The sequence below is a fragment of the Zalophus californianus genome, chromosome 6, assembly GCF_009762305.2.
Source record: "Zalophus californianus isolate mZalCal1 chromosome 6, mZalCal1.pri.v2, whole genome shotgun sequence".
In the NCBI taxonomy this organism is placed as follows: Eukaryota; Metazoa; Chordata; class Mammalia; order Carnivora; family Otariidae; genus Zalophus; species Zalophus californianus.
In genome coordinates, this window is record NC_045600.1 from 125,007,903 (window position 1) to 125,034,326 (window position 26,424).

The 26,424-nt window shown below is 43.0% G+C and overlaps 1 protein-coding gene across 1 annotated transcript in view; it reads left to right on the forward strand.

Moving 5' to 3' along the window:
- Window positions 1–26,424, forward strand: part of TRPM1 (transient receptor potential cation channel subfamily M member 1) — a 111,884-nt gene that overhangs the window by 25,937 nt on the left and 59,523 nt on the right. The window contains exons 5-14 of the mRNA XM_027570304.2: window positions 5,471–5,550; window positions 9,551–9,746; window positions 11,067–11,280; window positions 11,918–12,042; window positions 12,908–13,079; window positions 14,919–15,093; window positions 15,527–15,650; window positions 16,743–16,815; window positions 17,738–17,838; window positions 26,135–26,308. Coding sequence (XP_027426105.1) covers window positions 5,471–5,550; window positions 9,551–9,746; window positions 11,067–11,280; window positions 11,918–12,042; window positions 12,908–13,079; window positions 14,919–15,093; window positions 15,527–15,650; window positions 16,743–16,815; window positions 17,738–17,838; window positions 26,135–26,308 — 1,434 coding nt within the window. The remainder of the gene's footprint in view (window positions 1–5,470; window positions 5,551–9,550; window positions 9,747–11,066; window positions 11,281–11,917; window positions 12,043–12,907; window positions 13,080–14,918; window positions 15,094–15,526; window positions 15,651–16,742; window positions 16,816–17,737; window positions 17,839–26,134; window positions 26,309–26,424) is intronic.

Consider the following 26,424-nt stretch of genomic DNA (forward strand, 5'->3'; position numbering starts at 1 on the left):
ACTCCATAATAGAGGCATTTAAATGCCACCTGACACACAATAGACATTAATAAAAACAAGAATTCTCCTCTGGTCTTTCATGTCTGGTTGTACTTGACCACGATGGAAGCCCCAAGTCCTTCATCAACCTCAGCATATTAAATCCTTTTGGGCAGGTGGCATTTCCCCTTTTGATTATGTGGGACCTGAGCCTAGGCCTCCAGGAGCTGGACATTGGTTTTCTGATTGCCAACTGCATTGGCACAAGTTTCCTAGAAGTGCCCACTGGCTGGCTGGTTTGTTAGGTGAGGGGGGCTGAGAGGGAGGACTATGGGGCAGGCAGAGAGGGCGGGGCCTAGCAGGGAGCGGGGGGCGGGGCCTAGAGAGGGAGCAGGAGAGGAGCTGAGAGGGGTGGGGCCGAAAGGGCAGGGCCAAGAGATGGAAGGGCACTCCATGGTCCTGTGTCTATAGCCTCTAGAACCATTCCCGGCCTTTCCTTGTCTTTCATGGCCTTGACGTTTTTGCAGAGTATGGATCAGTTATTTTGTAGGATGCCCCTCAGTTCGGGTTGTCTGAAGTTTCCTCCTGATTACATTCAGGTTATGTAATTTTGGTATTTTTTGCATTTTATCAGGAGGCTCAGGGTGAATATTTGTTCCATTACTGGGGATGCTCACTTGGTTTTAGGTGGTGTTTCCCATATTTCTCCACTGTTAAGCCATTAATTTCCTCTTTGTAATTAGTACATATCTGTGAGAGATTCTACGAGATTATGTAAGTCCCCGTTACCTTTTATGTAGGTGCCCTGTTACTCTTCAAACTTATACCCTCAACTTTTAGCATTCCTGAAACATTTGTGATATCCTGATATTCATGCCTTTGAAATTGTTGTGTTGGTCCCAGCCTATTGCTGGTGATGCTCCTGGTTCGGAATATCCGAGGCACTTGCCAGGGCCCGTGTTACTTACAGCAAGCCCGCACAGATGTTCCCCCGCATGGGACTAATGTTGTGGCTGGACCAGCCCTTGTCATTCTTATCATGACTGCACTATGCACTTCAGCAGAAACCAACATGAAACTTTGATGAATGAGATTTATTATTCACAAGCCTGGAGGATATATGGCACACCTAAGGACCACACAGCAAGGTCATGGATAGAGATTGAGTGCAAACCTAGAACTCTACCTTTATTAGGGTCCAAAGTTGGGGTGTCTAGGGTTTTGAGGGTTTACTCTCTATGTCTAATTTCAAGCATGTGAGCGAGAACTAGGGCACGGGAAGGGCAATGGTCAGGTATCTATGTCACCCAGGGCTTTCTGAAAGAGGGAGCTTGGTGAGTGGGGGAGCCTACTTCTCTATTTGGTTATTTTGCTAGTAGCTGTGTCACACACCTGGCAATATGTTTATTCGAGATAGATGTCTTTGACATGGAAGCCTCAGCACTCAAAGGCTTAATGTCAGGCACTCACATTGTAATAGAAAAAGTTTAATGTCCACTTATCCTACAGTAATCCTTTCCATCTGAGTGTGAGGGGCAAGACTGGGGAACTCTTTTCCAATGCAAGGAATATAGCAAAAGTGATGAGATATCACTTTTTAAAGAGACTGTGGCTTCTGTCTTGTGTGACTCTTACGCTCCCCCTCTGATGGAGGTCACCCACCATGTTGTGAGGCACCCTGTGGAGACGCTCACATGGCAAGAAACTGAGTGAGGTGCTGGGCCACAACCCTTGAGAGGAACTGAATCTTGCCAACAGCCATGTGAGGGAGCTAGGAAAGGGTCCTCCTCAGTGGATTTCCTTCGGATGAGACCACAGCCCCCACCCATGGCTTGACTGAATCCCTGAGAAAGACACAGAGTCAGAAGTACCCAGCTAAGTCTCATCCAATTCCTGGTCTGCAGAAACTGTTGGATAATAAATTTTATTGTTTTAAGCCACCAAGTTTGGGGACAATTTGTTATATTAAGCAATAGGTAACCAATACAATATGTTGTATATACTCAGTGTGTGTGTGTAGAGAGAGGGACCACACACACCTATATCTATATAAATTTTTCTCTCTCTACATGTTACAAACCATGGATTCATACTGATCATTTCGATGTCAATCCCCTGCTACAGGGATTTGTTCTAACCTTCCCCACTTTCCATGTTTGTAATCCTTCTCCAGTAGTGACAAACCCAGCTCCCATTATCCACAATATACTGATTTCTTTGTTCTATCCTAGAATACACAGAAAGTAATTTCAGAATTGCTATCTTATGTCTCTGTGAGAAACTAGCCTACTCATAGGAGTTCAATATTTGTTAGAGCTTATTGTCTTTAATTGAAGGCATATAGTCCAAATACTGTTAACTCTATATAAAAAGTGGGGGGCCCTCCAACCTTCTCTGGGAAGTGAGGAGGGACATAAAAAGGGAAAGCATATTTTCTCTCAGACAGCAGATTCTCTGCTTAGCTGTTTTGCAGGATTGTTACAACACTCCACATGAGAAGGGGTGGGGCCAGGGCTTGCCACTCTGAGCTTTCTCCTCTGGGCTGATGTGGCCACTTTCTCCTCATTAGCAATGTAGTTTTCAAGCAGTCATTAAATTATTTGGAGAGAAAAGCATACAGCGTTGCTTTTTTGAAGGCCCCTAGGGAAGATTGTGAATTATAATCCTTCCTATTACTCAAAAAGAAGCCAAGTGACCAGATGACTCTAGGATCTTCCCAGAAAGGCTTGGGGCCCCATAGGTCCCTCCAGAAGGATGAAAACCCTGATTAGACTGTCTCTGTATGCCTAGGACTGGGGCCAGGACTCTCTGTGGAGCAACCAATGTGGCATTGGGCCCTTGACATGACCTCATTGGGGAGAGCCTCTGTGACATGTGGGTGCTGCTGCTACCCTCTGAGGAGGTGACATCCATGGACATGAGGGAACCCCTAAATCAGCATTGCTGCCCAGGCGGGTGAGGGCCACTAGACCCTCAGGTCACAAGTCACACTGTGATGCTCCCTGGAGACTGTGAGACAGTGGCCAAGAACATGTTTCTCCAAGATCTGGCTCAGGATTCTCCAGCTTTCACATGCTAGGCTGTTGCATTTCCCCGTGCCTGCTAGCCCACCCTCAGAGAAACACTCATCTTATATACACACCACGTGATACATAGCACACATGCCACATGCATGACACACACCACACACATTGTGCACATCACACATGTACATGCCACACATATTACACCCACTCACATACACACCACCACACATGTGCACACATCACACCACACACACACATATACACCATACACTCTACACTCATACACCACACATACATCCTACACATGCACAAATATATCACATAAGCACACACATCGCACATACACAAATATCACAACGCACATTGAGCCAGTCCTCAAGGAGATACAGAGAAGGAGGCTGGCTCCCCGGTAAAGTGGTCAGGTCTTCTTCCTGTCTCCCTCGGCTCCAGAAAGCCACCCTGGGCTGCCAACCTCCTTCAGCGCATGCGAGCGCTACGCTGTCCAACACTCAGCACAGCACCTTGCACAAAAAACAGGTTCCACAAACGGACATAGAAGAATAAGAGGTCGGCAAATGAAAAATGACAGCAACCCAACTGTTAGAGTGGCACAGGGGCTTTTCTCTTTTTAAAATCTTGTTTTATTTTAATTTTGCATTTCAGACAAACTTTTTCTATTTTTAAATAGTTAATTCAAAATTTTTAAGGGGAAAAAACCCCAAAATTTTAAAAGGGAAAACTTAAGTCCACCCAAAAACCTACACATAGGTGTTTATTGCATCTTTATTTGTGTTTGCCAAAACTCGGAAGCCACCAGCCTCAGTGGGTGAAGGGATAAATTGTGGTTCATCCAGACAATGAAATTTTACTCTACGTGAGAAAGAAATGAACTATCAAGCCACGGAAAGGCATAGAAGAACCTTAAATGCATATAAGTAAGTAAAAGAGGCCAATCTGAAAAAGTTACCTACATATGATTCCAACTATATCACATTCTGGAAAGGGCAAGACTACGGAGACAGTAAAAAGATGAGTGGTTGTCAGGGGTTGGGGTGGGGGAGGAAGGGATGAAAAGCAGAGCACAGAGGATGTTTAGGGCAGTGAAACTGCTCTGTATGATAGTGTGATGGTGGATATGTGTCATTATACGTTTGTCAAATCCACAGGATATATAACACCAAGAGTGAATCCTTCAGTAAACTATGGGTTTAGGGTGATTATGAAATGTCAGTGTAGGTTCAACCTTGGTAAACAACCAACTTTGGTGGACAGTGGTGATAATGACAGAAGCTATGCGTGTGTCAGAAGGAGGAGTATATGGGAACTCTTTGTACCTCTGTTTCAATTTTGTTATAAAGCTAAAACTGTGGTTAAAAAATAAAGTCTTTTTCAAGAATTTAAAAGAGCACCCAGTCTGTGAGTGTCTCCTCTTCACCCATGTCCCCCAGGCTTCCAGACCCCCCCACCCCCTGGAGGAACCAGTGTTAGCTGCTCCTTGTGAACCCTTCCTAGGATACTGTGTCTATCTTCAAGCAAGTGTATTTTCATATACATATTTCTTCCCCATAACAGAGTGACAATACCCTAGAGATTATTCCATGTCTTCCTTTTTCACTTACTATAGCTTGGTGATCTTTCCCTATTAATACAGAGAAAAAGTCTTTTTTTTTTTTTTTTGATAGCCAAGAGAATTCCATGGATGACTCTTCCATAACACAGGTAACAATCCCCTACTGGTAGACAGTAGGTGATGTCCAGTCTTTTGATATCATAAATAATGAATGCAATAAATGAACTTGAGCGTGTATCATTTTGCATGTGTTCAGGCATATCAGTAGAGTAAAATACAAAGTGTCCAAAGGTATATGCTTTGTAATTTTGATATTACTGCCAAATTGCCCTTGATAGAGACTATACCAACTTCCAGCTGCAGCAGCAGTGTTATATGAGTGCCCATTTCCTTACAACCTTCAATAGTTTTAATTATAAAAGTAACATTCAGTGAATCTGAGCACGAGTTAGAGTGCACTTGTAAAATTACTACGGTGTGTGGGTGCCTAGAAGCCCACAGAAGATGAGGTTCTTGACAGCAAAATGAAGTCTTAATCAGAGACTTGCAGACTTTGTTGGCTTCACCAATAACTCACATTCATACCAGGGCTTGTCTGGGCACTGGCTTACTCCAGGACGGCATCATGCCCCCTTTGTGGACTCTGACTTGCATGCAAAGCCTAGGTTTTGTAGCCCTATGGAAACCATGAATACATACTTCCAAGCCATTTCTCTGAAAAGGAACCAGAGCTAAAATCCTTGAAGAGTTGCATCCACCATTACTGGAGGAGTCTATTCAGACGTTTTGGGCAGACTTCTGGTTAGCGGCACAGTGGTTTTATAAAAGTAGAAGAAAGAGCTCTGACTATAGTTTGGGAACATATCAGTCTAATTTTCATTTCTTTCTCTTCCAGGGACAGAAAGCTTGGATAGAGAAAACGTTTTGCAAACGAGAATGTATCTTTGTAATTCCCAGCACTAAAGATCCTAACAGGTAAATTGGAAGTCACAACTAAGACATTATCCAAACCAGCACTTGTCTACCAGGCGCCAGCAACTATTCTTTGTGTGTTTGTGGGAGGAGGGAGAGGACACAAGAAAAATGGCCAGAATCCATTCCCCATGGGAGGCATTAACCGGGGAATACTTCAGCTAAGAAGCTTCTCTGTTAAGATGCAGAAAAGATTGCTGTCCAGCCCTCATCCTAATCTAGCATGAGCTCTCGTAACCAGATGGGCCCACAGTGTTCCTCCTAGTCTTAGGGAGATCGAGATGCTGGCAGCTTTAGACAGATTTCCAGGGTAACTTCCTGGCCTCCTGTTAGAGTTTCATGTTATTTAGATAAACAGGTACCTCCACCATGGGAAAGATCTGAGTGGTTAAGTGAACTAGATGTAACTCTATGAAAAGGCAGGCTTTGTACACAAAATGTCAATTTCATTCACCTACATGAAAATGAATCTGTTATAAAGTAAACAGTAGGTTTTCTAAAGCTGTGAAAGTGACAGGAGATGAATTTAGCTAAAGCTTCCCGTCTCTGAGGACAATAGCTATGAGCGGAGTTTGGAGAGCCAGAAGAGGATGATTTATCCATATGTTCACCCAATATGAAATCCATGCAGGTAGGATCACTGACACAGAGCTCACAGACTCTCAGAGATCACTTAGGTCAAATTTGACACATACATCCTCAGCCCTGCCATGTCCCCAAGCTCGCCCTTTCCACCACCACCCCATAGATTGCTCTCCCTGCTTAAACCCCAATGATTACTCCACAGGGCAAGAAATATGCATTAGGGGAACAATGCGAAAGATCACAAAAGTCTTCCTTTTGTTGCACATAAATGTCTTTTCTTATTTCAGTGGCACCAAGACCCTCCTTGATGGAAACTACCTATGCCAGCCCTCTTTAGCACCTGCTGCACTGCAGTCCCCCACACAGCCAAGTGGCTAGGCAGGGGAAGAAGCAGAATGGGCCTCAGGGTCTCACACATGAGACTCCTCTGTGAGTTGCATGCATTCTCTAGCATGGGCTAAAAAAAACCCCTGGAGTGAATAAACAACCATTTAAAGTCTCTGGAAATGGTCCCAAGGGCCAATAGGATATAAAGAAATATCTATTCAAAACAACCGACAAAAATTCAGTAAGAAAGGCTAGAGTCTGTTTGTACCAAGAGAGCTCTGCTCCTTCCCCCTCTGGGCTCAGTAAGAGCAAATTAAATCTTAAGGAAGCAGAAGGAAATAATAAAGAATAAAATGGAAGTTAATAAAATAGAAAATTTTAAAACAATAGAGAAAAATAAATGAAATCAAAAGCTAGTTCGTGGAAAAGATCAACAAAGTTCACAAACCTTTAACTAACTTGATGAAGAAACAAAGAGAGAAAACTCAAATTACTAATTTCAGAAATGAAAGGACATTACTACCAATCTTACAGAAATAGAAATGTATATAGAGAAATGCTATGATTTATACACCAATGACAATAAATTAAATAACTTAGATGAAATGGACAAATTCCTAGAAAGACACAAACTACCAGACTAATTCAGGAAGAAATATACAATCTGAATAGATCTATAAGAAATGAAGACATAGGATTAGTATCAAAAATTAGCCACAAAGTAACGGCTTCACAGCTGAATTTTACCAAATATTTTTAAAGGAATTAATAGCAATTTTTCACAAAAAAATTTAAAAAATAGAAGATGAGAGAACACTCCCCAACTCAGTTTCCAGTTTCATGAGGCCAATACTACCTGGATATTAAAACCAGACAATCACAAGAAAGGAAAGTTATACAACAATATCTTGTGAGTATGGATGCAGAAATCCTGAACAAATATTATCAAACCAAATCTAGCAACATATAAAAAGAATTATACACCATAATCAACTGGGATTTATCCTAGGGATGCAAGGTTGGTTTCACATCAGAAAACGAACTAATGCAATACATCACATCAAGAGAATAAAAAACAAAAATCACATGATCATCTCAATTGACAGCAAAAAAGCATTTGACAAAATGCAACACCTTTTATGATTTAAAAAAAAAACCTAGGAAATAGTTATAGAACTTCTTCAATGTAATAAAGGACATCTATGAAAATCCATAGTTAACATCCTAATTAATGGTGAAAGATTGGATGTTTTGCCCCTAACATCAGAGAAAGACAAGGATGTCCACTCTCACCACTTCTATTCAAAATTGTATTAGAGATCCTAGCAAGGTAATTAGGAGAAAGGCATAAAAGGCATCCATAGTGGAAAGGAAGAAGTAAAGCAATCTTTATTGGCAGATGACATTATGTTATATATAGAAAATCCTAAGGAATCACTAAAAAAATTGTAACTTACAAGCCAGTTCAGTAAGTTTGCAATGTAAAAAAAATCAATATACAAAAATCATATGTATTTCTATCCACTTGCAATGAACAATAGGAAAGTGAAACTAACAAAGCAATTTCAGTCACAATATCATCAAAAGGAATAAGATACTGGGGTGCCTGGGTGGCTCAGTTGGTTAGGCGTTGGACTCTTGATCTCAGCTCAGGTCTTGATCTCAGGGTTGTGAGTTCAAGCCCCACACTGGGCTCCACGCTGGGCATGGAGCCTACTTTAAATTTAAAAATAAATAAATAAATAAAAGAATAAGATACTTTGGAATCAACTTAAAAAAGAAGTGCAAAACCTCTACTCTGAAAAGTATAAGACACTGTTGAAAGAAATTAACAAAGATCTAAATAATTGGAAAATATAGCCCATATTCGTGGGTCAGAACAAGCTAACATTGTTAAGATGACAATATTCACAAAATGATCTAAAGACTCAATGCAGTTCCTATCAGAATCCTAGCTCACTTTGCAGAAATTGACAAACCAGCTGATATGGAACTGCAAGAGATGCAGAATAGCCAAAGCAATCTTATTTAAAAAAAGAGCAAAGTAGGAGGACTCACAGTACTTAATTTCCAAACTTACTACAAAGCTACAGTAATCAAAGTAGTGTGGTAGTGACATACGCATAGACACACAGATCAATGGAATAGAACTGAGAATCCAGAAATACCCATACAACTATGGACAATCAATGCTTCAACAAGGTTGCCGAAACAAATGGAGAAAGAATAGCCTATTCATGGGCGCCTGGGTGGCTCAGTGACTAAGTGACTGCCTTCGGCTCAGGTCATGATCCTGGAGTCCCGGGATCGAGTCCCACATTGGGCTCCCTGCTCAGCGAGGAGCCTGCTTCTCCCTCTAACCCTCCCCCCTTTCATGTACTCTCTCTCTCTCTCTCATTCTCACTCTCTCAAAATAAATAAATAAATCTTTAAAAAAAAAAAAAAGAATAGCCTATTCATCAAACGGTACGGAAACAACTGGATATCAAGATGCAAAAGAATGTATTTACACCCTTACCTGACATCATATATAAAAATTAGTTCAAAAGGTCTCAAAAACCTAAATGTAGAAGCTAAAATTATAAAACTCTTAGACAAAAATGTAGGAGCAAATCTTCATGACTTCGGATTTAGCAAAAGATTCTTAAATATGATAATAAAAGTATAAGCAGCAGAAGAAATATATTCTCAATGTGACTTATGTAGAGAAATGTTTTACAAAGCAACAGAAAAATTCAACAATATTGAAAAATCCTGGGAGGTCATCTCTATATCTGGAGGGCATGATTATACTTTGTCACAGAATGTTCAACAATTGATGCCCATATTGATGTTTTCAAGACATCAAGAAGAGTTAAAATATGTTCAGTAAGGAAGGGCAACCATCCAATATATTTTAAGCGGACTGGTGTATAAGTAGATATATGTTGGTTATCTGGAAAAGGCCATCATAAGGGGCATTTCTAGCCCTACAAAGCCAGATAAGTAAGATGTTAGTCTGCCTCTATTCGGGTGCTACCCTTCTGTTTAGATTAACTCATCTTAAGGAGGAAAATGTTATAGAAATACTCTGTTTTACCTTTGTTTTCAGGTGTTGTTGCGGCCAGTTCACCAACCAGCATATCCCCCCTCTGCCAAGTATAACATCCAGCAAAAATGAAGAGGAAAGTAAACAAGTGGAGACTCAGCCCGAAAAATGGTCTGTCAGCAAACACACCCAGAGCTACCCAACAGATTCCTACGGAACTCTTGAATTCCAGGGTGGTGGATACTCTAATAAAGCCATGGTAAGAGAGGCCTTCAGAAGGGATGCTGCTGAGCCCACAGTCTCCATCAGAGGCCCAGCTTCCCAGACCCCCAGACTCGCAGATACCTAGGTCTTCTTTCAGGGATGTGGCTCAGTCTTCCTAGATATTTCATTGCAAAGGCAAGAAATATATCTGCACATTCAACTTTTTAGTCATGAGATTTGGAAACTGAGCACTATTATAAAAAAAAAACAAAATAAAACAAACAAACAAAAAAACATGTAGTGTCACTAAATTCATACCAGAATTGTGAATCCACAAATCATGCTCCGGCCCAAGTCTGCAACCATACTCATCACTCCATCTCCAGTGATGAGTGAGAAATTACGCTATTTGTTTTTTGGGGTTGTTTGGGGTTTGGTTTTCTTTTTTATGACTGGACCTTCAAGCCCCTACCCCCCTTAAATGGGTTAGGAGTGTCTGGAAATAGTTTCCTCTGAAGTCCTTCCACAGCCTCCCTGGGCCTGCATTCAGCTGGCCCAAGAAGACTAAGGTCTTTCACATTTGCGTGTAAACAGGGAGTGCCCTCTGCCTTTCTGATGAGCCCTGCCAGAGAGGGGAGGCATTAACACTGTGATTCCTTTCAGCTAATTCTGAATAATACTCCCACATGCCCAGTCAGATCATTTTTGCAATTTCATTTTATTCCACTGGCCCAACATCATTGTGCAAATAAAATTCATTTGTATTCCAAATAGCACAACACAGGGACTTCTGGAATGGCACCTTACATATCAGCATGGACACAAAGAAGTGGTTCATAGGGGCCAAAGCAGATATCTGACCATTAGCCTCTTCTTCACCTTGGGGGGGAAGGTCAAGTCCAGAGGTTGGCCCAGGATCCCCTTTCTCAGCACCCACTCAGTGTGGCCAGTGGACCACTCCCTCAGCATTTCTCTGTCCAACCTCTGGAGCCATGGTTCTAGCTGAGCCAAATTTAGAACTGATTTTTTGAAGATTAAGGGTTGCCAGGTAAAACACAGGACACCCAGTTATATTTGAATTTCAGATGAACATAACTTTTTAGTATAAGTATGTCCCAAATAAGGCATTAAGTCATACTTAACAATAAAAGTTTTCAATGTTCACATGAAATTCAAATTTAACTGAGTGTCCTATATTTTTATTTGCTAAATCTGGCAACTCTTCCAAAGTTCCCTTCCCTCACTTGGCCACAGACTCACACAGAGGAACAGAAAGCCAAGACAGCTTTTGTTTGGACAAGAGCAGTAGCCCCGTTTCCCTGTGATCCGAGAGGAAAATCAAGCACGGGGCTGAGTGTCACATACTCTTTTGCAGTATATCAGAGTATCCTATGACACTAAGCCAGATTCACTGCTGCATCTTATGGTGAAAGACTGGCAACTGGAACTTCCCAAGCTCTTAATATCTGTGCACGGAGGCCTCCAGAACTTTGAGATGCAACCAAAGCTGAAACAGGTCTTTGGGAAAGGTCTGATTAAGGCTGCCATGACCACTGGAGCCTGGATCTTCACTGGGGGCGTCAGTACTGGTAAGAGCAGCCTCATTCCCTTGCAATAAACATACAAACCCAGAAGTCATGGGGGTTCCCATAGAGCTCTTAAATAATTAAGATCAAAAAATAAAACGTATTGCAACCTAACAATATTTATGACAGAAGTGAAATCTTTATCCAGTAGCTCGTTTGTTATTTTGATATGATTGTGATAATGGACAACCTTTCTGGCACCCATGATGTGCCATTCCTTAAACTGAGCCCTGAGGCCCTTGACAATCCTTTCCATTGTCCTATGGAAGAGGAAACTGAGGCAGGGAGAGGTTAGGGACATGCCAGGCAATCTGACTCCCAACTTTAGCTAAATGCAGCCAAGAATTGCTGAGGAACCCCACTTACTTCCATCTTTAGATCTCAGAAATTTGTAAAGGAGTTCCATGCACCATTGCTTTGGTTTTTGGTTTCTGGTTTCCCTTTTCTAAGAGCTAATGCAGAATGACTAGTTATTATAAACTCAGACTTTCAATGTACTTTCTTTTAATAATGAAGATCATTATGCTTCATCCCTATTCTACAGGGAATGGAGTGGCTCAGAGAAGGGTCCCTAAAGTTCATAAATAAAGATATGATAGGAGGTAATGGGCCTAAAAATATGATTCATGGCTGCTTACAGGTGTTATCAGCCACGTAGGGGATGCCTTAAAAGACCACTCCTCCAAGTCCAGAGGCCGGGTTTGTGCTATAGGAATTGCTCCATGGGGCATCGTGGAAAATAAGGAAGACCTGGTTGGAAAGGATGTAAGTGTTTTCTCCCCAGATATTGACAATTTTTTAAAATCAAAGTCTTTATTTTCAGATAATTGTGGATTCCCCTGCAGTTGTAAGAAATAATAGAGGTCCCATATGCCCTTCCCCCCCTTCCCTAATGGTAACATCTTGCAAAACTATGGTACAGTATCACAGGCAGGATATTGACATTGATAGAGTCAAGATGCAGAACATTTCCATCACCACTAGGATCACTCATGTTGCCCTTTAATATCCATACCTAATTCATTCCCACCCCTATTACCTCCTTAACCCCTGGCTGCCACCAATCTGCCCCTTATCTCTATAATTTTATTATTCCAAGAATGTTCTATAAATGGGATCATGTACTCGTAACCTTGAGGATTTTTTTTTTTATTCCACATTCCTAGAGATCCAGCCAGGTTGTCATGTGTATCAGTAGTTCATTCCTTTTTATTGCTGAGTGGTATTCCATGGTATGGATGTACCACAGTTTGTTTAGCCACATAACTGTTCAAGTGCATCTGAGTTGTTTCCAGTTTGTCTATTACAAATGAAGCTACCACAGACATCCATGTACAGGATTTTGTGTTACTGTCAGTTTTCATTTCTCTGCAGTAAATGCCCAGGAATGCAAGTGCTGGGCCATCACTATCTAAAATGTTGTGTTGTCGTTATCTAAAATAACTTATTTTTTTCTAATGTAATATAGAAATTTACAAAAAGAAATTCTTCAATAGAGAGGACAGGGAAGTGGAAGTCAGTTTAAGTGCATGATTAGACACATATGTATACATATGTGTTCTTCCTGCTTCCCTTGTGGGTCTTCACGTCTGAGTTCTGCAGCTCGGATTTCTGTTGTGCATTTTGTCAGGTAACGAGAGTGTACCAGACCATGTCCAATCCCCTGAGCAAACTCTCATTGCTCAACAACTCGCACACTCACTTCATCCTGGCTGACAACGGTACCCTGGGCAAATATGGTGCCGAGGTGAAGCTGCGGAGGCAGCTGGAAAAGCACATCTCTCTGCAGAAGATTAACACAAGTAAGTTCCAGCAAAGGCCATGGGCGCTGGCCTGCCACTGCTGCCATGAAACCCGGGCTAAAAGGAAATTTCCCAGGGGTGTTGAGAGCTTTCACCTTGATTCTTATCAGATCAACAGATCAACAGACTTGTCTAGCCCTGAAGGGTTACCTGTCAAATCACAATCCCTGAGCTGTATGGTGATGCTCTGCCCCAGGTTCAGAGGGAGGGACGGTGCAAGAAACAGCCGTGCAGCAGTTGCCATGGTGATGGCATTGCCCACCATGTTGCCCAGTATAATTACCGTAGTTATTTTTGTAATGTCTGAACAGGAAGAAAACTTCTCACTCAAAGACATAGTAGGATTCCTTCCATCAACTTAAGTGTTAGTGTGATTGTTACATTAGATAGTTCTGTAGACTAAGGTGGGCTGGGTGGGGAAACCTGTAGACAGGTTGCAGGAACCATCTGCTCCTCAGGGCTCCACCTGTGCTGGTCCAGATGGTACAGCCCTGCAGTGGAGCTGCTGCCCACGGCAGGATGGTGAGGTCAAGCTCAAGAGAAAGGAACAAACCGCAACCAGATGAAACAATACCAGTTAGAATGAAAATAACTGGTGTCATCTCTTGGAACACGTTCATACTCCAGCGGTTCTTATTGCCAAAATATTATGAAAAGATTTTAAAGAGTATTTTGTTTTTACCATTACTGATAAGATTTTTGTGAAAGCCAGTCTAAGCCCTGGAGATGGTCATCGTCAAGGTTAATGAGAGGCCTATAGCGGTTAGAACACTTGCCTGCTAAGGGGACCGTGGATTTCCAAGATTCAAATCTCGATTGATAAACTGTTTGATGACTGACTTTTTTGTTCTCACATTTTTCATTGTTTTGGACTTGTAAGTTTTCACATTACCCAACTTCATCTGGCCATGTGACTTGTGGGCTTCCCTTTGTCATCCTTTGCCTAGGGCTCTGAGTGGGGCAGGGACAGCAAAGGGGTGCTCAGTTGTCACCTCTCACAGCTTGGAGCTTCGGGGAGTCCAGCCTAAACCAAGAAGAACCAATTTTACCCTGTTTCTAGAAAATAAAGTGATTTGGCTACCCTATTCCTGAGGATCTAGAATGGCAAGCCTTGATTGGGTTGGGAATCTCAAAGGCAGGGTCCACATCATCTTGATCCATTTTTCCAGTATCTGTCGGCCAGGGCCTGGCACAAGGCAGACCCTCAGTGCCTATTCGCTGAAATGAACTTAACTGAGATTATCCTGGTGGTAGAAGACAAAGGTGTTCAAAAAAAAATTTAAGACTTCCTGACTATAGAAATGTATCATGGAAGCAAACCAGGAACTCTGAATTCAGCCTCTTGAAATGTTTAGATTTCCTCTTCCTATGCTAGCAGATTTTATCTGAAGGCCTTCAGAACTATGAGACAAAAGACATTTCTCCTACTTGCTATTCATTAAAATGCTTGTCAGGTAACTCCCATCACAACCAAGGGACCCTGGGTGAAACATGCTCAGCATAGAACCTTGTCCTGCCCAGTCTGGAGTAAAATTGTTAAGTAGACAAATGTGTCTCGGTGGTTCCTCCACTCCCACTGTCTTCCCTCTCCAGAATCTCCGGTTCTTGGAGTCTTCCAGCTACCTCCTGCTTCTCAGAGTTCACCCTGTGGGTTCTGCCTCCCGAAGTTAGCCTGTTCCTCCCAGGTTCTTGAAGAGTCCTATTATCTGACGGAGACAGAGGGAGGACTCGGGGAACATGTTAGTCACTGACGGGCTGATGATGGTGGCCCAAGTTTGCCCTCCCAGGTGATGTGTGCTGTGACATTGGTCTCTACAATGAATGTGTTTTCTGTTGCAGGACTGGGGCAGGGTGTGCCCCTCGTGGGCCTGGTGGTGGAAGGAGGCCCTAACGTGGTTTCCATTGTCTTGGAATATCTCCGAGAAGACCCTCCGGTCCCCGTGGTGGTTTGTGATGGCAGTGGACGAGCCTCGGACATTCTGTCTTTTGCACACAAGTACTGTGAAGAAGGAGGGTAGGATTTCTGATGTGCTACAGAGGGTGGGTTTTTAACTGCCTTCTTGTCAGGCCAAGAAGAAAACTTTAAGTGATACATTTAGCCATTCCAAAAATGCTAAATAATGAAGATTTACTAGAGCTCTCCCATTTTCTGAGGTCAGCATGTGAGGGAGCCGTCAAGAGCATGATGTTTCTTACGGAATTCTTTCTCTAGGGGGAATACACTCTCCAACTGCATTTTCCCTTATAAGGTTTTCAACAAGCCTGGAATTTAGGACACGTGTGAATGCAGTTTTTGACTGCGGTCCCTTTTTGTCTACTACCTTGGGATTCCCTCCAATGGTAAAGTTTCAAGTCAAAGACACCAGATGGACATAGAGCTGTCTGATTTATTCCTGTGCAGATTTAACTCGTGCTTTTTTCTTCCCTTTCGCGTTTCCTTTGAACAGGGTAATAAATGAATCCCTCAAGGATCAGCTTCTAGTTACCATTCAGAAAACATTTAATTACAACAAGACCCAATCTCATCAGCTGTTTGCAATTATAATGGAGTGCATGAAAAAGAAAGAACTCGTAAGTGTCTTGAGTTTATTTCCAAACCAGCTCCACAGAGAGAATTATGTTTCCTTGCTAATTCTACCCATGTGTGCATGATGGACTTGTTCATATTTTAGTTCAGGCTTTGCCAAGGGGCAGTTTACAAACCCCTACCAAGCTGGCCGTTTTGCCCACGTGATGGAAGCAGAATACGCATGCGCAGAGGAGGGACACACACACACACACACACACACACACACACACACACACACACACACACACACACACACACACACACACACACACACCCACCCACCCACCCCCGGGTGCTTTCAGATCTTAGCAAACGTCAGGTGACACCATGCCACATCACACCAGTTCTGAGGTTTATGACATTAATCATATGTAAAGGCTTGAGGGGTGACAGGCACACCCTTTTAGGTGTGCTTACAAAATTCTGTCCCTTCACTTTCCAAATACAATAGTTATTTCCCACTCCTTGCCCTCCCTAATTCTGCTGGTAGGAGAATAGACACATAAGGCAGCCCCTTCAAAATTCTACATCTACAAATTTCCTACGAATGGAGCATATTTCTGAGTAGAAATGATTGTGTCATCTCTGAGAGCAGTTTAGATATTGGAGTACATAGATCCTGAATGGGCTCTTTCCTCTCGAGGTTGCTGAAGCAGATTGGGTAAAATAATAAAATAGGGATCCAGGCAAGGACTCAGAGCCTGGATGGGCAATGCTGTCCCTCGTGGAAATGAAAAGCACCTGGTTTAAGATTGTTGCATTCTCAGAATCATTGCATCACATGTCAGGCTCTATGGTCCTTTTTTTTTTTTTTAAGATTTTATTTATTTATTTGACAGAGAGATACACAGCGAGAGAGGGAACACAAGCAGGGGGAGTGGGAGAGGGAGAAGCAGACTTCCTGCCGAGCAGGGAGCCCGACGCGGGGCTTGATCCCAGGACTCCGGGATCATGACCTGAGCCAAAGGCAGATGCTCAACGACTGAGCCACCCAGGCACCCCTCTATGGTCCTTTTTTAAAAAAAACACCCCAGTTCTCCCTTTCATTTTCAACTTGGCTTTACCTAGTCTTTTCATGATTAACCCATTTTCAGGTCACCGTGTTTAGGATGGGTGCCGAGGGTCAACAAGATATCGAGATGGCAATTTTAACTGCCCTGTTGAAAGGTGAGCTCTCAGGAAACAGCGACCGCTGGCCTCTTGGTGCTGGCCTAGCCTGAGGCTTGGCTCATGGCCAGGAAACCCCACTCCCTCTTCTGCCAGGAACTGTGTCTATTGGTGATAGAACCCCCAGCCTGCCAGGCTGCCTAGAGTTATCTCAGTATAATGCCATGGAGAATGACAAAGTTCATGATGGGTTTCCCGGGAAGGCGTGTTTTCTGTGGGTGCCAGTGGCCCCTGATGGCTGAAGGCAGACCAGTTTCTATTTGTCTATCATTAAGGGTTTCCTCATAGAGGTGACCATGAACCATTTTTCATTTGTTATCACTGCATCCCACAGGGTTGTGTTCAATTTCCCCGTCCCACTCCTAATGACAGGCTGCGACCTAGCCACTCATGGGGTCGCTCTAGGACACATTCCCTCCACGCCTCTTGGCTATTCTGGGACAGTAAGGGAGATGGGAGGAGAGAGGAGAATGTCACCATCAGGCCAGCGGCCTGGTAGTCCTGTGCTGGTCTCCCTGCCGCTGGGGGCTCTTGCTCTTGGCCTGCACTCACCTTTGGCTTGGAGGGGCAGCACCTCTTGCCCTGGCCTGGCAGATGCCAGGGCATTCCCAGGGCTCCTGTCCTCTTGCAGATGAGGGTCCTGGAGTCACCGGATACCTCCTCTGTCCCTTCCAGGGAGACCGGGCCAAGTAGGCGTGGAAAGAGGTTGCCCCCAAACCTCATCCCAGGCAACTCTTTGAGAATATGGAGTTCTTAGCTTTGGGGCCTGAGTAGTCACTGAGGGGCAAGAGAAAAGACAGGAGTGCTTGGTTCCAGGCTGATGTGAGCCAACCCAGGGAAGCCCGTGCTCACCACCCAGCACCTGCCAAACCAGGGCGGTCCAGGCCTGGAGTGAGAACAGCCTCATTTCTTGCCTTTTCAGGAACAAATGCATCGGCCCCAGACCAGCTGAGCTTGGCACTGGCTTGGAACCGCGTCGATATAGCACGAAGCCAGATCTTTGTCTTTGGGCCCCACTGGCCGGTGAAAATAAGTGTTTTTCATTTCATACCATTTACCATGACCTTGTACAGATGATATATTAGTATGTTCTCCCTCGTGACACAGATCTTAGGAAATTATCTGGGGTTTCTGATGATCCCATGTATAATCATTAGGATCATTAGGAGCTGTTGCTGTTTAACTTCAAAGAACCAGCAAGAAGAGCTACTAGCAGTAGTTACAGATTCAAATCAGTGCTCTTGAAGAAATAAACAGTAAATATTTTATCTTTGCTGGTGAAAAGTAGGGCTTACCCTTTTCAAGAAAAAGAAGAAAGAAAATAGCCCATTAAAATTAAATACAGTGATTGCATTGACAGCATTTTTTTTTTTAATTCAGTTCCATGGTAACCTGGAGGCCTAGAGAATCCTCTGTGTGTGTTTGTGTGTGTGTGGTCTTTGGGGTGTGGGGTGTATGTGTCTGTGTGTAGCATGTATGTGGGTGTATGTTATGCAGGTGTGTGTTATGTGGGTGTGGTGTGGTGTGTAGTGTGATGTGCACGTATGGTTTAGTGTGTGTGTGGTATATATCTGTGGTATCTGTGTGTGTGATATGTGTAATGTGGGAGAGGATGTTCGTGTGTGTGATATGGTTGTATATGTGGGGGTGGTGGGGGGATGTGTGCAGAATAAGCATATGTGGTAAACAGCTCTAGGCTTTCTTACTTCCTGATGGTTCCATTCTCATGCCAGCCTATTTTCATCTCATGAATGCAATACCTGAGGATACAAATTGGATTTTTGTAAGTCCTCTTCTGTTCCCTAAATTATCTCTATTTTTCTCCCTGGTCAGCTGCTCCCATGAAGTTCATTTTGTCTTTTTCTGTTGCAGACCCTGGCCTGTCCATCCCCATTTCAGAGTGAGGGATGAGACTAATTAGTGTAGGAAGCCTACTTTGTCACTGAACAGCTTTACTTTGCCCTGTGCAGATTGGAACAGACTAGTGAAGCTCTGGGCCCCTCTAAGCAGGTCCTTCCAATTCTTTAGCAGCTATTCTTGAGTTTCTGCCCGGGGATGAAGCCCAGGAATGCAGTTATTCTGGACCTGCCCACTGGGCTGGTGGCCTGGCACACAAGAGGGGATGAGTGGTCTCCGGCTCTGTAGACAGTCCTTCCACTAATCACCATGCTTTCCACCCATCACTAACTCTCATTCTTTAAAAAATCTGGTCCCACCTCTACTGCTACCTCCACGTTACCATTCTGGGCTTCAGCCTCCTCTCCATGGTTTTAACTGCCCATCAGTATTTCCAGAAATTTGTTAATAGCTCTTGTCTGCCTCTTCTTGAAATATATTTTTCTCTCTCATTTTCTCTCTTCTGCAGTCATTTCCATGGGGAGAGAGTGCAAGCAGGAGACGTGATCAAGACTGCAACCTGGAACCAAAATCCTTCTGTCTCCCCACAATGCAGTGTATGGTCTCAAAAATCTTCCTTTAATGGTTGGAACACTCGATTAACTATGTGGCTGTGAATCTATAGTTTTTCTAGAATTCTTGACATAAGAGAACTCATGGTAGGGAGGACTTGATAATTACTACATGACAAAGCAATCTTAGGTCTGATTTGTTATATTTTACTAGTCAATATTCTTCTATCTAGATTTTTTGTTAAGTACAAAAGTCAAAACTGTCCCAACAAAACTCTTAGTTGAAGGGTTTTGTTAAAAACATAACAACAGCAGAGAGAGAGGGAGAATTTTGATATGTACCTATAACAAGGTAATTTATTTATATTGAGTCTCAAAAACTTGGACTAGCAATTTTTTTAAGAGAATAGGCCAAACTCAGTCTGAGCATCCAAGAGCAAGGTTTGGGGTGTGGGGTGTGGGGATCTCTAGACCACTGCCAATTTTAAAGACAAAAGTCTTGTAGAGCCTTAGCCAGCCTCACTGAGATTTTTGAAACAGAAAGAAATGTCTGCTTAATTTTCAAGATGAGAACTATTTAATTGGCTTCCATCTGTAGGCAAGGGCTTGCCCTTGGTAAAACACATGAACTAGGATCTTAAATTCAAAGTAGAAATTGATAATAATGCCTGATGTTTAGATCCTACACTGTTCTTTACCCCCTGTGTTCACATCCATAAGCATTACAGCCTTCACAACTCTGAAATAGATCTGATTGTCCTTATTTTATAGTTTGGAAAAAAATTGATGCTCCCAAGAGGTTAAACATATTTTCCCAAGGTTGCTCATCATACTTCTAAATAGCATATAGATCAGAGAAGAAGTCTCAGGAGAAATTTTAAAATATTTTCAGCTAAATGAAAATGAAAATACAACTTACCAAAATTTGTGGGAAGCAGCAAAAGCACTGCTTAGAGGGAAATTTCTAACATTGAATGCATATATTAGAATAAAAATTAAAGCACAAATCAATAACATTGAAAACATGAAATCAATAGAGAAAATCAACAAAACCAGATCTAGTTATTTGAAAAGATCAATAAAATTAATAAGCCTCTAGCCAGGCTAACTGAGAATACTAATATCAGAAATGAAAGAGGGAACATTAATACAGACCCCATGGACATTAAAAGGGTAATAAAGGAATATTATGAACAACATCCCCAGCAAGTGATTGTTTAACCTGTATTTGAGGCTGCAAAGAGGAATTTCCTCTCTCCAGACATGGTCCATGCCATCCCATATCCTTTTAAAAGAGTAGTGCCCACAAATTAACACCTTGTGCATCCCACAGTATGACTGCCACTTGCCTTGTGCTGGAGCTACACTTCTAGTAATCCAGCAATATATAATCATTCACTTGTACTAAGTTTCCACCTGCAGAAATTCCCAAGAGTTGTATCATGCTCACACCTGATAAACCACACCTTGCAGTTCTGAGGTTAGCTGTTCTTGGGCCCAGGTGGACCCAAGTGGAAGACATCATTCCTTGCTACATCTCAACTTGCTAGATTCAGTCCATCTTGTCAACCTATCAAAATATTTAAAATTGAAATTATGTCACTCAATATACTTACTATCTCACTTTCCTCCCAGCCTACTCAAATGTTACAAGACCTTATCTACCCTCTCTTCAGCCTGTCACACCTCTCTTATTATTTGTGATTCCTCCAGAATGGCTGTTTTCAAGGTGTTTTAGTAAGAAGAGCCCTTTCTACAAGTGGCATATTGAGTAGAGCAGCAACATACATAGTAGATAAGAACCCACCCAGTTGGCCACCTCCCCCCAGGCAGCGCCTGAAGCCCCTCCTCCAAATAAAGAATTCTACTGGCCCAGGCTAAAAGCTATCCCTCTAAGATTACCAACCATGCTCTTAAAATCCTAAGGTATAACCCTTGAAGGAAGAATGGGTGAGCTTGTTTGAGCATCTAGGAATTCTCTCACGATGCCTAACCACATCTACTCCATCTTTAATTCTCTCCAATGGCAAAGACAGAAGTTAAAAGAGAAGAGGAGGGATTCTGCTCTTCTCATTCACCCAGCAGCAACAAATGGTAGAACTAATCTCTTCTTTGGCTTTCTTGAACCAAACCAAACTTTTTTAAAAAATCCACGTTTTTACTCATTCATTTACTTAACAAATTTTGGTCAACAACTTCTTGTGTGCCAGGCCACTGTGCTAGGTTCTGGGGACACAGGGATGAATAAAACAGACCTGCCAGAGCCCTTACAGAACTCTCTGTGTGGTGTTGGTAAGGACATGGTGTGGGAGGGAGGGAAAGAAAAGGGAGGCAGACAAGAAACAGATAATCAAATGAAGAAATACTGGATTATAAATTATAGTAATTGCTAAGAAGGAAAAATGCACATTTCCATGAGACAGAATGTGGGGGATGGGAGGGCTACTTTTTTATTGAGACACCAGGCAGGACCTTGCTGGAAAAGTAGAACACTGAGACCTAACAGGTGCCTAGATGCTGGCTGGTGAAGACTGAGGGGTGAGCCCCTTCCATACAGAGCGAAGAGAATGTAAAGGGCCTGAGGCAAGAAAGAACTGGACATTTTCAAATAATTTATTGAAGAGAGAAAAAAGGCCAGTGTGGCTGAAATGCAGAGTGAGCAGGGGGTGACTCGGGAGGAGGCTGCAAGTCAACCAGGAGCAGTGCATTACAGAGTACTGCAGACCAGGTATAGGACAGAGGCTGGGGCCAAGAGCCTGGGGAACAACTTAAGGACTTTTCTTTTTTGAGCAACAATAAATATTATCTCACACATTGTCCATGGGTCAGGAATTTGGGAATGGCTCAGCTGGATAGTTCAGGCTCAGGGGCTCTCACGGGATTGTAATTAAGCAATAGGCTTGGGCTGCCATCATTTGAAGGTTTGCCTGGGGCTGGAAGATCCTCTTCAGGATGGCTCACGAAATAGTTGTCAAGCTGATGCTGGTTGTTGACCTCAGTTTCTCCCCACATGAACTCTCCATAGGGATGCTTGAAGCTCTTCACAATAGGATGGCTGGCAATTTTTGCTCTTCCTTCCAGTCTTTCACCCTTTGTTACCTCAACTGCTGTATCATCCTGTTTTTCCTTTTTTTTTCCACCCAATCTGCTTATTGTGGTCAAATACACTTATTTATTTTTTTTAAAGATTTTATTTTGCAATTGCACTACTGGGTATTTCCCCCAAAGGCACAGATGCAGTGAAAAGAAGGGCCATATGCACCCCAGTGTCCATAGCAGCAATGTCCACAATAGCCAAACTGGAAGGAGCCAAGATGCCCTTCTACAGACGAATGGATAAAGAAGATGTGGTCCATATATACAATGGAATATCACGCAGCCATCAGAAAGGATGAATACCCAACTTTTACATCAACATGGAGGGGACTGGAGGAGATGATGCTAAGTGAAATAAGTCAAGCAGAGAAAGTCAACTGTCATATGGTTTCACTTACTTGTGGAACATAAGGAATAGCATGGAGGACGTTGGAGAAGGAAGGGAAAAATGAAGGGAGGGAAATCAGAGGGAGAGACGAACCATGAGACACTATGGGCTCTGAGAAACAAACTGAGGGTTTTGGGGGGGGGATGGGTTAGCCCGGTGATGGGTATTAAGGAGGGCACATACTGCATGGAGCACTGGGTGTTATACGAAAACAATGGATCATGGATCACCACATCAAAAACTAATGATGTATTGTATGGTGACTAACATAATATAATAAAATTTTTTTAAAAAAGAACACATTAAAAATAAATAAATAAATAAATAAATAAATAAATAAAGATTTTATTTATTTATTTGAAAGAGAGCACAAGTAGGGGGAGCAGCAAGGGGAGGGAGAGGGAGAAGCAGGCTCACTGAGCAAGGAGCCCGATGCGGGGCTCAATCCCAGGACCCTGGGATCATGACCTGAGCCAAAGGCAAACGCTTAACGACTGAGCCACCCAGGAGCCCCTATTGTGGTAAAAGACATTTAAATAAAATTTAGCATCTTAAACATTTTGAAGAGTACAGTTCAGTGACATTAAATACATGCCCATTGTGGTACAAACATCACCATCCAGCCACAGATTCTTCATCTTGTAAAACTAAAATTCTATACTTGTGAAACAATAATTCCCCATTTCCTACTTCCCCCAGCCCCTGGCACCCCATTCTACTTTCTGTCACTATGAATTTGACCACTTTAAATACCTCATACAAGTGAAATTATACAGTATTTATCCTTTTGTGACTGACTTATTTCACTTAGCTTAGTATATTCAAGGTTCATTTCTGTTCTGGTATGTATTAGGATTTTGTTCCTTTCCAAGGTTTAATCATATTCTGTTGTATGTAGAGACCACATTTTCTTATCCATTCATCCATCAGTGGACACTTGGGTTACTTCCACATTTTGGCTATTTTTAATAACACTGCTATGAACATGGGTGCACAAATACCTCTTTGAGACCCTGTTTTCAATTGTTTTGGATATATACCCAGAAATGGAATTGCTGGATCATATGGTTATTCTATTTTTAATTTTCTTGAGGAGCTGCCAAACTTTTTGATGGCAGCTGCATCATTTTACATTTCCTCCAACAGTGCACAAGGATTCCAATTTTGCCACATTCTTGCCAACACTTGTTTTTGATAGGGGTCCTCTCATTGTGGTTTTGATTTGCATTTCTTTAATGATTAATGATGTTGAGCATCTTTTCATGTACTTGGTCATTTGCAGATATTCTTTTAAGAAATGTCTATTCAAGTTCTTTTCTTGATTTTGAGTCAGTCTGGGTTTTGTTGTTGTTGAGTTTTAGGACTTTTCTACAAATTCTAGATATTAAACTCTTATCAGATACATGATTTGCAAATATGTTCTTCATTAGGTGTGTTGCCTTTACTTTGTTGATACTGTCTGTGAATGCACAAGTTGTTAATTTTGATGAAGTCTCATTTGCCTGTTTTTTCTTTCACTGCCTTTGGCACCATATCCAAGAAGTCATTGCCACATCCAATGTCATGAAGCTTTGCCTTAGTTTTTCTTCCAAAAGATTTGTAGTTTTAACTTTTACATTTAGATTTTTGACCCATTTTGGGTTAATTTTTATATAGGATGTTAGATAGGGTCCAGCTTCATTCTTTTATGTGTGAATGTCCAGTTTTCCCAGCACCATTTGTTGAATGCTGTGTCACAGTTTCCCTGAGGATTATAATAGTCTTGTCTGCATGACGAATCAGCCAGGACGTTCATCCACATCTCTTTGTTGACCAGGAACCGCCCAAACATGCATGGTGTCCTCAATACGATCTCTGCCCTGCCCTACTTAAGGATTTTAAGCAGGAGAGTTACATGGTCTCATTTATGTTTTTAGGATCATTCTGGATTTAATGTGGAAAATGCATGAGATGGGTACAATGGCAGATGGGAGGAGCCCTGTTCATAGGCTACTGAAGTAATTCAGGAGAGAGACATCACCTTGGGCTGGAGCAGAGGCAGGGAAGTCAAGAATGGGACAGAATAAAGCAATATTAGCATTAAACACAATTGCACTTCGAGATAGATTAATCATGGAGGAGGGCAGTGTGGGGAGCGAGATGTCAGCAATCACCCTCAATTCTCTGGCTTGCCACTTCACTGAGTTAAAGGACACTGGAAGACGAACAGATTGAAGGGAGTGGTTTTGAGTGTGGATTTGGACATTATGAGCTGAAAGATCAGCCTGGGAGACATCCAGGTGGAGGTGCTAAGTTGGCAGCAGGAACTCTAGGAAGAGACACGGACTGAGGCTAGAAAGGACAGGTCATGTGCAAATACGTGGGGCCTGGTAGTATGGGCCTCGATAAGGTTGTTGAGGGAGAGTACGGAAGAAAGGAAGGGGGCTGAGAACAGAGCCCTAAAGAGCCTCAGCATTTACAGCCTTTGCTAAGAAGCAGTGGCCTGATAGGAAAGCCAGAGCATGCAGACAGCAAAGTCAGATGCACTAAGAGCCCAGCATGAGAAGGACTGGGAAACCCTCGTGGGGTGGCACCAGAACAGCCATCCATGGCCACGGCCAGAGCCATGGACAGATGGGAAGAAGCAGCATGGAGTACATGGAGTAGAGCGTGGGAAGGGAGGGGATGGAGATTTGCATGCAGTTCATCAGAAGAGTTTGGCCAGAGGACACAGCAAGTCTGGCGAGATATGACAGCAGCTGGAGGAGTCAGCTTTGCTTCAATGTTGGTGTCACTGTGTCTGCACCAGGGCCAGATCCCCCATCACCACATGTATATTCTCCATGTGACCAGAAGACAGGCCCAGGGGCCAGCTCCCACTTCTGCACTCGCTCCTGTTCTCTGAGTGGAGCACATTGCTAAAGCTTGATGCGTTCAGTCTATCACCACATTGCACACACCTCAGTAACACCCAGGAGGACTTCTTTACCCACCAGTAAGCTCAGCCACAGTTCTATCCAAACAGGCATCCTCAGGTATTACCAGATATACCCATTGTCGCAGATCCCTTCACAGTCATTTTCTCCTTTCTATTAGCAACTTCCCTTTGGTGCCTTTGAACATACCTCTCAGCAAAAACACACATGAATCAAAATGTCAACCACTCTAAGTACATAAATGTGCTTCATCAAGCCCATAAGTAACAGTGGTTCATGGTATCAGGGCCTCCTGCAGGCGGCAGGCCCTGCAATGGCTGAGTGTGTGCATGCACATGTATGTACGTGTGTGCACGTGTGTGCATGTTTGTGCGTGGGTGCCTGTGTGCTTATATGTGCATGCATGTGTGTGTGCACGTGGGTGTGCACCCGGAGGTGAGGGGGGCCCGTGCGCCTGTCTTGGGACAAGGGGCAGCTTTAACATCTTTTCCCAACTCTGCTGTGGACTGCAGCCCCTGGGAAGCCTGGCACCCCCGACAGATAAAAAGGTCACGGAGAAGGAAAAGAAGCCACCAACAGCAACCACCAAGGGGGGAAGAGGGAAAGGAAAAGGCAAGAAGAAAGGGAAAGTGAAAGAGGAGGTGGAAGAAGAAACCGACCCCCGGAAGATCGAGCTGCTGAACTGGGTACGTGCAGCCTTTGCTCCCCTTTCCCGGGACCACAGCGATCACAAGTGGGTCACCCTCTTTCTCCAGGGAAAGGGGCAGTCCCTGTTGCCTTGGCTCCAGCCCCGCACAGGCCC